The 15,121-nt window shown below is 36.0% G+C and overlaps 1 protein-coding gene and 1 non-coding gene across 3 annotated transcripts; one reads left to right on the forward strand and one right to left on the reverse strand.

Annotated features, from left to right (window-relative positions):
* The first annotated feature begins 8,534 nt into the window (after positions 1 to 8,534).
* Positions 8,535 to 8,608, forward strand: TRNAI-AAU (transfer RNA isoleucine (anticodon AAU)). The gene has a single exon. It is a non-coding gene; the product is annotated as a tRNA-Ile (tRNA).
* Positions 8,609 to 8,803: 195 nt separating this feature from the next.
* LOC145160125 (histidine kinase 1-like) lies at positions 8,804 to 14,115 on the reverse strand. 2 transcript variants are annotated; one of them, XM_079079232.1, is made up of 13 exons: positions 13,885 to 14,115; positions 13,570 to 13,806; positions 12,689 to 13,480; positions 11,704 to 11,951; positions 11,460 to 11,619; positions 11,238 to 11,364; positions 11,068 to 11,157; positions 10,848 to 10,967; positions 10,672 to 10,741; positions 10,556 to 10,598; positions 10,335 to 10,475; positions 9,300 to 10,157; positions 8,804 to 9,202 (listed from the first exon to the last, which is right to left on the reverse strand). In XM_079079232.1, the coding sequence occupies exons 1-13, from the start codon at positions 14,113 to 14,115 to the stop codon at positions 8,972 to 8,974; spliced, it is 3,348 nt and encodes a 1,115-aa protein (XP_078935358.1). In that variant the 3' UTR covers positions 8,804 to 8,971. The 2 variants fall into 2 exon arrangements, with proteins under 2 accessions (XP_078935358.1, XP_078935357.1); XM_079079231.1 differs by having other exon boundaries at positions 13,564 to 13,806.
* Between the last annotated feature and the right edge of the window lie 1,006 nt (positions 14,116 to 15,121).

The raw sequence follows: 15,121 nt of genomic DNA on the forward strand, positions 1-15,121 counted from the left end.
GGCCTCTCGCCCTGAATCACTAATTCTCCCCCACTAGGAGTGCGAACTCTCACTAACTGCACTTCACAATCAATCACTGCCCCATTGGGGCTCAACCAGTCCATACCCACTATGACCTTATTCCCTCGTAGGGGAATAGGAACCAGATCTACTGAAAACTGCTCATCAAATAACCGCAGCGAACACCCCCTATGTACCCTTGCGACCCTGACGGTCCTGTCATCAGCTATCTCAACCTCAAGTGGACGGTCCAGCTCCCCCAGAGCTCTGCTAAACCGCTTGCTAAGCGCAAGCGAGACAAACGATCGGGTGGCCCCCGAATCAAACAATACTGTAGCTGAAATGTCGTTCACTAAGAACGACCCCGTCACCACATTAGGAGTCGCCTGCGCCTCCTCTACTGTCATCTGGAAAGCTCTACTCTTCGCCACTGGTGCCTCAGCCCGACCCTGACGGCCGTCTGTAATCCTCAAAGTAGCAGGGGCAGGTGCTGCCACCTTCCCTGCTGCTGCTAAACTCGGGCACTGGGACTTTTTATGTCCCCTCTGATTGCAATGGAAGCAAATCAGATCAGCTGCTGTGGTGGTGGTGGTGGCTGTACAATCTCTACTCATATGCCCGGTCCGACCGCACTTGTAGCAGCCGGAGATCCCTGCCTTGCACGCCCCATCGTGCAATCTCCCACACTTGCCACACCTACTGTGGCTCTGCTGTCCTCTGGATCTGTGATCCGATATCTTGGGCTTTCTGCCCAAACTCCCTGTGCCAGATGCCGCCTCTGGCTTCCTCTTCTTCTCCATCTCCAAATCTATCTCTCTCTCACGAGCCCTCGCAATCATGTTATCCAGCGTTTTACAGCTGGACCGGCTCACAAACTGTCTGATATCACTCCTCAACATCTCAGGATAACGAGCCTTCTTCATCTCCTCATCAGCCGCATACTGAGGAACGAGAAGAGCCCTCTCCCTGAACTTGGCGGTAATCTCCGCCACAGTCTCAGTAGTCTGAGTAAGATCCTGAAACTCCCTCGCTAACTGCTGCACCTCGATAACCAGTGCAAACTCGGCTCTGAACCTGGTAGTGAAATGAACCTGGTAGACATCTGCTGGTGCGGAATGCATTGGCGACATCCGCCAACCACCTGGTACTCGTAATGGGATCTCACGCCCCATGGTAGTCAGGAGCTCCACATGCTCTGAACTCCCTGAAAGTGAGGGTGCGCGACCCCATCATGGCCGCCACCTCAGCACGGAATGTGCTCAACTTCTCGTCCATCAGCTCCAAAATACCCTCCTTGATCGAACCGAAGATCACAGGAGTCTGCTCGAGTATGATGCGAGTAACCTCTAAGGAGAGAAACTCCCTAGTCTGCTCATCCAAATGCTCGGCCCCCGAGCCTGATCCCGATCCCTCACCGGCACCTAAACTGCCGACTGCTGGTCTAGGGCTTCGAGTTGGGGTTTCTTTTGGGCTTAGGTGTTTGGGTTCTTGATGGGCCATCTGAGAACAAGTGTTTCTTCTGAAAGGGAACTTCCCTAACGAGGGTTTCCGAGCCAGTTTTCGATCACCGACTAATCCCCCGCTGCAAACATGGGGCTTTGCCTCATGCCCTGGAGTCACTGCAGGCGAACCTCCATGGCCACAAGGGCTGAGTAGTGCCAGGATTTGAACATGGGTCAATAGGTTATCCACCATATCTTCCACATGCCTTACCAAGTCACCACAACCCAAGTGGTTGAGAACAAGTGTATTGACTAGAAAATTTGAATGTGCTTCAGGGTAAGGCTCATGTAAAGGTTTTGGGCACAATTTGGAAAAATGGGCCATAATTGGGCTTTGGTTGATTATTTGGCTTGTGGACCTCCAGAGTTTGAGTTTGGGCCTTGGTTGATTATTTGGCTTGTGGACCTCCAGAGTTTGAGTTTGGGCCTTGGTCTTAGACCAAGCTAGGTTAGGGGTAAAATAGTCTTTTTACCCCAAGTATGGATTTGTGGTTATGCATTGGCACCCAATTGTTAATTGGGTGTTGTTTTGATGTTTGACAGTTCGGGGATCTGTCAGCCAACAGCCGGGGTTTGTCTGTGTGATTCGACAGTGTGAGGTGAGTCTTCTCACAATATGCATGGGTCGAAGGGACCAATGCCGACCCATTGTTGTCTCTGTGATACTTGTATGGAAGACCATGAAGGGTGGGGGGGGGGGGGAGCCCATGACATACTAGATATAGACCATGGGGGGAGCCCATGGCAACTATATGTGTATCGCATGATTATCTGTGGTTGTATGTTGTATGGTATTTTGGGGAACTCACTAAGCTTTGTGGTTATGGTTTTCAGTCTATGTTTCAGGTACTCCGGTTTCAATTGGAAGAGCTCGGGATGATTGCAGAGCACACACCACAAGTTTTCGCATTCCATGATTTACTCTGATTGATGATGTTTTGATTAACTCTGAATTACCTTGGTTTTATGGAATTCGTTTGTACTAATGATTTATTAATCTAAAAACAAAAAATTTTATGTCATGATTTTTTTTGGGACGTTACAAGTTCGGGGCGTTATAGGTTTACCCGACTCTTCTTAAAGTTATTGGTTTTGTTTGGCGTGCCTGTATGGATCGGATCCCTTCGACGCTTGCACCCGCAGGGGAATCTCTATTCCCTCTCTGAATTGTCATTTTTGTTCTACTGGCATGGATGATTCGAATCACTTTCTGGTGGGCTGCTATTTTGCTAATGAAGCCTTGAAGTGGATTTTCCAATTGGTGTAACATTCCAACCCGAAACTTTGTGATGGTTAGCGAGCTGGTGGGTTTCGCAGCGGATTATAGGCGATACCCTAAAAAATGTGATCTTTTGTTGGTTATCGTTTATGGTTTTCTTTGGTGCGTCTGGAAAGCGATATTTGATTTTCAAAAAATTTAGAATCACTTATTCGAAGCTGGTGGACATCATTACCACTTCGGTTTTTAGTTAGGTAAAACATAAATGTCATTTTGGTGGTTGTAATTGGACAAAGTGGATTTGCTTTCCATTTAACATTATGTAATTGTTTTTTTTTTGCCATGGTTTGTGCTTGTTTGGCAGTGACTTTTATTTAATATATTTCCGCCATTTCAAAAAAAAAAAAAACACCTGGTTAACGAAGAAACTAATGAAAATAAAAATAAAAGCTGAAAACCAAAAAAGCACAAAAAAAAAAACAAACAAACAAAGCTGAAACCAAAAAACTGATGAGTATTTTCAAGTTTCAACGTGAAAAACTGAAACTTCAATTCGAATTTTATTTAGTCAAAATTCCAAACCATTCTCACCCATATTGGATAGCAAATTCTATTTTATATTTTGAAATTACATTTTTTTGAAAAGAAAAGTTTTCAAAAAATATGTTTTTTTTATTATTATTTATTATTTTTTTTATTTTAAGATCTATAACTATGAATGATTTTTTTTGAAAACTATGATTGGTTTTTATAGAACTTTTTTTTAGTGAATTTACAAATATATGAATGATAATCTAATGACTTTTTGTGAAAAACTTATGTTTTAAATAAGGAATATATACACTAAAGTCCCAATATTTTCATCAATTTGACTAAGAAAGTCTTAAACTTTATTTTTTTGACAGTAATGTTCTAAATACCGATAGTTTTTTTTGACACTTTTACCATTTTTTTCGGTTAGCCGGTAATTAGGACTTTGTTGTCATTAAAATAAAGTTTAGGATTTTCTTGTCAAATTGTGAATTAGGACTTTACTGTTAAAAAATAAAGTTTAAGACTTTTTTGTCAAACCGTTGAAAATATTAGGACTTTAGTGTATTTTCGTAGCCTAATAACTTTTAGTTGTGATTTTTATTGTAGCACCACTGTTCTTCTTACCATCATCATCTTTACCTTGATACAATCACGATCAGGGAAAACAGGTGCAAAAGAGAGAGAGCGAGAGTGTAGGAAGACTTGTAAAATTTTCTTCTTGGATTGCCGCAAAATCTTGAACTGAAAAGTGGGGCCAGATTGTACAAACACAAACAACACACACTTTGTTAAAAGGGTGTGAATGTGGAGAAATGGTAAGAAGGGCAATTTCGTTTTTTCTAGTTTCTTAGTTCTCATTTTTTATGACTACAAAAAGCCAACACAACCTTGGTTCTTTCTTTCTTTCTTGATTATCTCTATTTTTTCAATTTTGGTATATTGAGATTAAAAAAAACTGCTTAACAAGAAACAAACATTTAGGATTTCAATAGGATTTAGCTAACCTAAACAAGTTTCAATAACTCTTATGCTTAAAGATTATCATACCATTAAATTTCTAACCAAAAAGGGATATTTACACTAAAGTCCCAATATTTCAATGATTTGACAAGAAAGTCATAAATTTTATTTTTTGACAGTAAAGTCCTAATTTACGATTTGACAAAAAAGTCCTAAACTTTATTTTTTTGACATAAAAATCCTAATTACCGGCTAACCGGGACTTTAGTGTATATATCTCTTTAAATAATGTTTTCATAAAGCACTTGCAATGATAGTTATTTTAGAGTCTATAATTTTTTTAGCAATATTTAATTTTACCATCGCAACGAATTATTTTTTGGGTCAATAATACAAAATAGTTAGATTCTATAATTTTTTTTTGGAGTTTTATGTTTGCTACAATTAACCCTATGTATTTAGCAATATTTCATTTTACTTATTTATAGTATTTAACCTTTAAAGTTTTATTAGTTTTAACTAGTTGTTTTCTATCATTTTAATCCCCAATATTAAATGTTAAATTTAGAATAATCATGTGATACTTTTACTGTTTATAATTTTTATACTATAGACATAATAACTTTATCATATATATATATATATATATATATATATATATATATATATATATATATATATATATATATATTGTGACATCCTCTAATTTCTCGGTCAGAAAAGACCGATTTAATTTATGCTTTTTAAAATAAAATCAGAGAAATCTTTTTAAAAGATGTTGCGGAATTGGTCCCCAAAACAAAACATGATAAAAGTTTGTCAAAACCTTTCTTTAAGAAATATATAATTTCCTTTTATATCAAAACCTAGGGATGTCATGTTCCGATACAGATCAAAAGCATAAACAAGACATTATAAGCCTTACAACAGTTATTTATAACTACTGGCCTATAATCCAAAAATCACTCATCATCATCATCCGACTATGCTCGGGGTCCACTACCTGTAATATAAAAAGCTGAGTGGGTCAGGCTTGGGAGCCTGGTGAGCATATAGGGTTTTCAACCCACAATAATAATAAACTTATTAAGTTCACCAATCAACAATAACCCTGATTACCCGTTCCCGTTATCCTCACTTTACGTCCCTAAACACTTATCACAAGGGACCTAGCCTAAAGAATATCATCGGGATGGACACTACTGCTAAGGGGTTTCCTCAGCCATACATGTCCTAAAGGCAACCATGAGGGGGATGGAGTACAGCGAACGAACGCTCAAGTTCATTAACACCTACAAGTTGCGGGCCTGCTAGCGTTTCCACTGGACTGTCTAGAAAAGTCCGTGGTCGTCATCCAAACTCCGCTAGATGACTGAATCTCAATCACATCGAGGCCTCTCATCACTTTATTTCATCACACACCAACTATCTACCCATGTTTTACCCAACATATTTGTAGATAAAAATACATATACAGTTTAAAACTTGTATAAAACATCAACTCAATAGTCACCTCAAATAAACAATTAATATATTTACACATAGCACGTATTTTAAGGTAAATACTTCATATCTATGTGTAAAGTGAAAGTAACTACACACTCACTTGATTTAATGAAAATCGGGCAGCAATTCGTTTCCTAAAACGATCGTTTCAAATAAAACCGGGAGTTTTATTCAGAAACCGGGCTCTACGAGGGTCGGGCTTTGAAACCGAAAAGATAAATTTTCCGGGCTTTTCGGGCTCTTCGTGGCGTATTCCGGGGGTTATAATCGATACCGGGGCTTTGGGGAATGTTAATATGAAGAAAATATGGAAAAAGGGGCTAAATGTGGCAAAATTCCAAAACTACCCGAGAAGGCTCGCAAGCCTTCTATTTATAGGTGAGTCCGAAGGTCGGCTAAGAAGGGAAGAGTAAGCATGCGAGGACACGCGACAGCTGGGCGAAGGCGCGCAACACATGGCTCGCATGTGCGAGGGTCTCGGTGGCAACCGCTGATTGGACCGAGGTCTAGTCCGAGACTTCGGACGTGGCACCCCCTGCGAGACTCGGACATGTGATAGTAGACACGCGTCGGATCCTTAGTGGACCACTTCGGATTTGCTCTCCGGTTCGGATGACTCACTAGATCGGATGACTCAGCCATATTTCGTACACGTGACATGTTTTAAGCGAAGGTGACGTGGCCGAAGCCACCTATGCGAAATTTCTCGGTTTTCGCGCCAAAACTTCAAAAATCCATAACTTTCGCATACGAGCTCCGTTTTTGACGTTCTTTATATAAACACGTAGGTAAAATTACACTCTACAACTTTCGTTTAGACTTCATCGGCTAATTTTGACTTTAATTTTTATATTATTATTTTTAACAGACCGGGACAGGAAATCCGTTAAAAATTCATAACTTCTTCATCCGACATCCGTTTTCGTCTGTCTTTTTACCGTTGTGCTACTATTGACGAGACCTTCGATTCTCGTTTAGGCCGTGTCGGCTAAAAATCACTCGATCTAAAATTCGAGTTTTAGCTGTCTACTACTAAGCTGAAACTTCGAAAAATCCTAACTTCATCATACGAAGTCAGATTTGGGCGTTCTTTTTATACCTACTCTCGGTTTAACGAACACTACGACTTTAGTTTAGATCACTAAGGCCAAAAAGTAGTTTATCAAAAACTAACTTTTTACGACATTCGGCACCGTGCCGATTTTGTCGCGAAACTTCGACAGGTCATAACTTCTTCGTTATAACTCGGATTTTGGTATTCTTTATATATCCGTAATCCTTGTCACGACCACTACGAGTTTCGTAATAGATATCGACTTTATCTAATATTTTTTTGACGCTCATTTTTATTCTTAATTAATTAAACCCTAATAATTAAGCATAAAACAAATAATTTTCACATAATATTCACATAATCCCTTTTCATTTCTTCAAAATGAGTCACAAAGGTTAACCTAGAGTATCATGTCAATATTAATGCCTAGCCTAGAAACACGGGCGTTATATATATATATATATATATATATATATATATATATATATATATATATATATATATATATATAAGGAAGGGTTATTTGGAAAACAAAAAAACCCTAAAAATGCATAAAAAATACCTAGAGATCACAAAACTTTTTTTTGACTTTATTTATGAAAAAATCACAGGTTTTTAAAGAAATTCGCTGAAAAAAATAAAAAAAAATTTTATAAAAAAAATTGATTTTTTTTTCAGCGAATTTTAATAAAAAGCTGTGATTTTTTATAAAAAAATTCAAAAAAAAGTTTTGTGATCTCTAAGTATTTTTTTTATGCATTTTTATGATTTTTAGGGTTTTTTGTTTTCCATAAAACCTAAACCTATATATATATATATATATATATATATATATATATATATATAAATTTAAAAATGAAAGATATTGTAATATATTGTTTTTATCTAATATTAGCATAATGTATTTTTTTTTTAAAATTTTATAAATAATACATATGTTTAAGTCAACAAGTTATATAAATGAGCTTTATAAAATATTTCATAAAAATGAAGATAAATTAGTTAATTTCATATTTTTTTTTAAAAAAAGTAGCCAATGATTTAGAGATGATTTAAGTTGCCAACATATTATTTAGGACTTGTTTGAGATTTGCTTCTCAAAAGTGTTTATTGGTTTTTGGAAAATCCAGAAATATCTGGCTTTTTGGAAATACTAATTTTTCCTTTAAAATTAGTGTTTGTCAAACACCTTATTAGTAGTTTATTGACTTTTTAAAAAACCAATAAATTAATAAGTTGTTTTTAAAAAACACTCCCAAATACCCAGTTAATAAAGTTAGAGAAACACCCAATTAATAAAGTTAAAAAAATCATGACGTTATAAAAAAAGCTATGTCTATAACTGAAGATGATCTTAGAACAATTAGGACCAACAAAATGCATCATTCTAAAACATGTTATTTATGATATTACATTACCACTTTTGATCATTTCATGATTAGCCTTTATAATATTTATTCAAAGATTAAAAAAAAAAGCAGAAAATATGTATTTTAAAACATAATAATACTAATATTAAAATATTTGGTTTTTTAAATGTAAAAGAATATTTGTATGGAGTATTAAAAGTCTTTAGTATCATATTGAATTAATATGTGGAATTCACAAAATTGGAACTCCCAAAAACGACATTGAATAAAAAACTTCTTAAATCCGATCCCATGGAAGATCATCTATTTAATCTGCTCACAACAAATTTGAATTAATAAATACTGAAAAGAAAAGGATTGATACAACTTGTTGGCAATAGAAAACAGAAGGCCTATTAGCTCAGCTGGTTAGAGCGTCGTGCTAATAACGCGAAGGTCGCAGGTTCGAGACCTGCATGGGCCATTATTTTTGTTTTCCACCTCGATGCAACCTTAAGTAAATGTCATAGACAATATATAAAGTATAATTTGTATAAACAGACCGTGAAGGAAGTAAAAATCGCAAATTTACGCTTGCAATCGTATATACTTGTAGATTCCTTGCAAACTAATCCAACAAGACCAAACGATTGTTTTTTTGTATAGCGTTTCAAGAAAATGCAAACATATTTTTGATAAACCTTAATCTAGATTTATCTTTTCCATCCACTTATAATCATTTTTATTAAAGTACATTGTTAAAAAAACTATGCATTTTTTGTATTTTTATCTCAAAGTATGCTACCTATACAAGTGTTATTTCTCTTGTAAGTTGTCAAATAACATATCATTTTCTACCGCTTATTATAGGAGAATTAGTTAATGACAAAATAGTCGAAACCATAAGCTTGCAATCTATCGGTTTCGTTAGATACGCATCCATTCCAACCTCTAAACATTTTGCTTCATCCGATGACATGGCATGCGCTGTCAACGCCACAATCGGAATATGCAATTCTGTTCCCATTTCCGCTCTTCTAATCGCCTTAGTCGCCTCATAACCATCCATCTTCGGCATCTACCATCCCAAATACACAACAAAAAAAAAATCAGAAAACTAAAATTAAAAATAAAATTCCTAATTTACTTTTTTTTTTTTTAAATATTATTATTACCTGGCAGTCCATGAGTATCAAATCATATGGCGGAGGGTTATGATCCTGTAGAGCTTCAACCGCCTGTACCCCATCTCCCACAACAACAACCGTGGCCCCCATTTTTTCAAGCATTATAGTCGCCACTCTTTGAAGTATCGGTGTATCTTCTGCTAACAAAATCCGTACACCTTCTAGAGACTTCTGTCCATTCGTTCCATTTGTGACCAATTTACCCCTCTCTGATCCGACTTCACTTAGTTCAAGAAAACAGTTGTTTATAGTTGTTCCATATCGTGAAGAAGAAGAAACTATAAATTCCGACTTTTCAGACTCGTTTGAACTCTCTGGATCCGAATGCACATCAATTTCAAGACATTCATGCGTATTATTATCATTATTATTATGGTTATGGTTATGGTTATGATTATGAGGGCTTTCTTTAATGGCAGCTTCCATTATTTGAATCATTTTCGCTTTGTATAATGGTTCGTTTACCATTAACAGATGCCCTCGGTTATGAAGCTCCATTTTGATGGTGTTAGAGGTGTCATGGTTTAAAACCCATGCAAACTTTGCTCTTCTGTTAAATGTGTCCAAAAAATTTAACTGTTCTTTCCATATGTCTGTGCTTAAATTGAGTAGTCCAATATCAATGACTATGATGAAAACAGACGCGTCCATTTCTTGCTTGCTTAATGATTCAACTTTTGAAGTTTCGTATGTTAAATTTTGTGTATAACGTGTGGGTATAAAGAGGTCTTGTAGTATCTGCGTCAGTTCGTTCCACTCACATGCATCCCACGTGGGGACACCAATTTTAGTTAACCACCCGAACAAAATCGTTCTGCCCATGCTTCCATTTAGCGCAAGCACTACCTGCAATTTGTTCATAAGTTACATTCTTCCATTTATGAAACTGTTGGGGATCTTTGAGGCCATTTTCCCCATGCTTATAAAAGGAGTCCAAGGCTTTGGTGTCAAAGTTCACTAATCAAATTTCTTTTATTTAAGCCGAACAATCTTGACAATTACAAGAAGAAAAACTTTGCTAACCTTCAAGTTATGATCAGCGTACTTTAATCTGTAGTTGTCTTGTGGTATATCTACAGGCGTATTGAGTAACAGATAAAGTCGCATTAGAGTCCCAGGTCCATTTTTCTTGACAACTCTTATTTCTCCACCCATTTTGTGAACCTGTTGATAAATTTCTCATCATAAGTTGACATTTTTCAGAAAGTCGCTTTCTGTAAATTTAAGTATCACATTTAACTCACCAGAGTTCTAACAATGCATAGTCCAAGCCCAGTTCCACCGTGCCTGAAAAAAAAAAAATCAGAAAAATATTTAGAAAACTGCTTGATTGGAAAATCTGGTGAGTTTTATTGCTTACAATCTAGTAGTTGAAGGGTCAGCTTGTTCAAAGCTTTCAAATACTGATTCCCATTTGCTTGGATCAATGCCTATACATAGAAAAAGATAAAAAGAAGAGGATATCATTTAATCACTGTCATTTTGCTGATAAGAAGAAATGAAAAAAAAAATGTATAATGAGATGAAGGTTTATACCACAGCCAGTATCATCAACTTCAAACCAAAGAATTACTTTGTTGTCCTTGCATGATCTTTTCCCGTTTTCAATTAATGAATGTGGATCTTCACACCATCCTCGCAGAATAATGTATCCTGCTGTAAGTCAATTGCTAATATTACACTCTGCAAGCTAACTTTGAAGTTTTAAGTTTCAAGTTTCAAATTTCAAGCCCTAACTATTGTAAATAACACTTACATGTTGTAAATTTGATTGAGTTGCTGATTAGATTAGCAAAAATTTGAACAACTCTAGCAGAGTCCCCTTGAACTACTTTTGGCATATCATCTGATCACAAACAGATCATAAACCATTAAGTTGACCTAACATAAATTTAGATGTAATTATAGTCATGATTTTATGTTTACCAGAGAGATCTATCACAGTTTCCACATTATGGTTTTTGCACTGTACAGAGAACATATCGACTAGTCCTTCAAGTTCTCTCCCCATGTTAAATTCAGCTTCTTCCAGTACCAATTTTCCTGATTCAACCTGCTTGTTATATATATAATAATGTTAACGCAGATCATTTAATGCCAATTGGATGAAAAATCAGAAGAAATTATAAACTGTTTAACGAATCTCACCTTGCTAATGTCCAAAATGTTGTTGAGGAGACGAAGAAGAGCTGTTGAGCATCTACGAATTTGGCTAATTGTTGCGTATTGTTCGTTTGTTAGACATTCATCAGATATAAGAATGTCCAGCAATCCAATGACTGCAGCCATTGGTGTTCTCAGTTCATGACTGTTAAATGAAAACGTCAAAACCTTAATTGCTAAAAGAAGAAAAAAAATAGGAAAGAGATGAATCGATCATATGATTATTCACCTCATATTTGCTAGAAATTGGCTCTTGTAGTTGCTAGATGCCTCTGCTTTCCTTCGTGCATCCAAATGACTAATCAATTCTGCACGTAGCTTCATTTCCTTTGAAACTCCATTTGTTAACACGAAAATACACACACAGCCGATAACGAGTATACATACAGATGCAGATATCAGTATCATTAACGTCTTGAAAGCTCTCTCGTCTACCTTCCCCATTATGTATTTCCTTGGAATGATAAGGACTCCCACCTGTTAATTTACAATTTTACCCTTTATAAATATAACGCGCCCAATATTTATTATCATTAAATATTGGAAGGAAACCTCTTCAAATAACTATATTTTTTTTAATATTTATCATTAAATATTTTTTATTTAAAATAATATCATGAGATTGTGAAATTGATTTTAATACATTTTCAGTATTTTTTATGCGAAAATGATATCTTTGGGAATTTTTAAGAAAATTATTCCTTTCAAATATAAATAAAGTTAGATTCAACAAATTGCTTAAAGTGTTTGACTTTAAAGATAGGTTCTATGTCCTATTTTTCATAAAACACTAGTTTTTCCAAAATTTTATTAATTGTTTATTGTTAAAAAATGATATTTGAGGGGATCCACACATTTGCTTTAAATGTTGTATTGTACAGTTTCATTAAACATAAAATGTTGTGTACGGAGAAAAATTATTGTGCACGAATCACTTCCCATTTGCTTAAGAAACATATACGTTAACCAATTTTTGTTGTGTCTAATTTTGTTTTCATTAAAAAAAAATACTTTTTACTCAATTTCACAAACTTTTAATAATTAAGAAATTATATTATAATGATATCATTTCACAAGAAAAATTATGTATTTTTTATAAAAATAATAAAGTTATAGAAAATATAATATCAGAAAAAGCAATTTCTCAAATTTACCCTTTTTGGTATTTTTTTTGACCAACACTAAAATAAACATTAATAGTGAAACATACATACCATAGGAAGTCGCTTCAAGTTCAAGTAAAACGAATCGATGTAATAAAGTTCATTGCCTAATTTGGCATTCTCTATGTGAACCTCATGATTTGGGGGCTCTTTGTTCCCATAGGCTTTGAGTAACCATTTTGCTCCCGTTTGTATGACTTTATCTTGAGAATCAACCGCCATCATCAGCTTTGGACCTGTAGATGAGTTCCTCAACAATGGCGTAGTAGAAGAAGTAGCCAACAACCAACCCTCTTGTGACGTCAAATAAATATGTCCACTATGAAACCCCACAAGCTCTTTCATAAGCTGTCCCACACTATAAAGCGACGTCGTAACACCAACCACCGCCACTATACTTCCTTCCGACGCATCCCTCACCGGCATCGCCGCGGAAAGTAACGGCGAGTTTGTGAATTTGCTCACAGCGACATGCCACGAAGCTGCACCATATGGAACCTGAGAAATTCCGGCGATGTTTATTAACTCATCCGGAGGTATCGCCTTTTGTTTTCCGATTTTCTCACCGGTGGCGGGATCCAACGGCTCTCGGTACCAAATCGCCGATATGTTACTTTGTATCGTTTGATCGTTCCAGCCTTGATGCGATGAAGATGTGTTGACGTCGTAAGGTCCGGCCATTGTGTAATTTGTGAGATCGGAGTATATGTAATATGTACTGTTATCTCTTGGATCTCTATGAAACGCCTGAACAAAACCGTTTTTGTATTTTATCGATATCGAATTGAGAGCTTTGTGACTTGTGAATAGCGCCCATGTGACATCCCTCATTACTTCATAGAGCTGATAAATTAGGGCATGATTTATGATTCTACGTTAGATTTCTGTATAACATAGAGAAAATTAGAAACAGGATTGACATAAACCTCAACTTGCTGTGCTTGATTTTCAGGCTTGCTGTATTTTTTGATCACGTATTCCGAGATTTTAACTTGAGCTGTTGTTATTTCAACAGTTGAATTCAAGATGCTCCACATACGCAACACCGGACGCTGTAAAAGTTCATATCGGAGACCATATGCCAATGCATTCAACGATGTTCTTGTGTACACTTTAGTGAAATGCCAGGTGAGAAGCGTTAGCAGACCTATTAGAATCGCCAACATTACCTGCAAAAACCTAAATCGATTCACATCTTACAAAGAAAAATTCATGTTTTTGTTTAGTTTATACTTTATAGTTTATACCATGATGGCAAGTCGAGCTACAAAGACACTGTAGTATGATGAGAGACAATTGGTGTTTGTGCACTGGAGTTCTTCCTGTTCGACATCCCTGTGTAGGCTTCTTCTCCTTCTCTTGCAAGGTGAGTGGTTTGAATTTACAGCATCATGAATTTTAATGAAAAATTTTCTTAGAAACGATGGCATTTGTGTGTCTGCAACTCTTGATGATCGTTTCTTCTCGTTATGTGCCATTTTATTCTCCTGAAACTATAAACTAAGAAAGAACGCACCATGAAACTTTAGGAATAAGTTGAAGAGAGGTCAGAGGAGAGAGGCTTGTTTCTGAAGTGGGTGTTGTCTACTACATATGGTGCGACTTCCACTATTTGGAAGGCCACAATTTTAGATTTTTTTTAATTCAAGAGTGGGGTCATGTGTTTTTTCAATCACTTATTCCTCATCCACAATCAGTTTTTCTTATAAAATTGTTACACATGGATTGTTAAGAGATGATTTGGCAAATAATTTACATATGATAGTGGGGTCATTCTCCTTTACTACAGGACTCTCAAATTACCAGTTTTGTCCTTCATCTTTTAATGAAAATTTGAATAAGTAATCTCAAAATGATCCAATAAAACTTACAATTGAGGGGTATTGTACTCCATGATACTATAATTAAGACTTGAAAAAAAATCACATACCCATTGATTTTAAATTTGACATTCTCTTAGTGAATAATCTGCATTTACCACTGACCATATGCACAATTGCACAAAGCAAGCACCTGATGACGTGTCCTGTTAATGGGGGTGCCATTGACAAGTCAAAGGGTCATTTTGGAATTTTCCTTTATGCTGACAAAGAATCAAATAATTGGTCTAAGATACAGGTATCAGGAACCCATGCAAAGCTGTCTATGAAATCAAACTTTCCATAGATGGGACACCTTCCTAATTTAACCAGTCTATCAACTTGACAGGTAAGGGTACATTTGTCATTTTGAGAATTTGCATATTGGTAGCTTTGATGGTGAAACTAATCAAAGCGTGATGGAGATGATATTGTGAATTTGTGATAAAGCAAGAATAGTTATTAGATTGGTACTAGAAGTAGACAAAGCATGGGGGGTATAAGATTGTGATTCCCAATTTGATATAAAGATCCACTTTTTAAGCAGATTTGTGGTAGCCAAGAAAGATTGGGAGGGATGAGTTGTTCTCTTGATGCTCTAAAAGTAAACATTCCTCAAATCCTT

This window comes from Lactuca virosa, chromosome 2 (assembly GCF_052849685.1).
Source record: "Lactuca virosa cultivar CGN04683 chromosome 2, Lactuca_virosa_CGN04683_v6, whole genome shotgun sequence".
NCBI classification, from domain to species: Eukaryota; Viridiplantae; Streptophyta; class Magnoliopsida; order Asterales; family Asteraceae; genus Lactuca; species Lactuca virosa.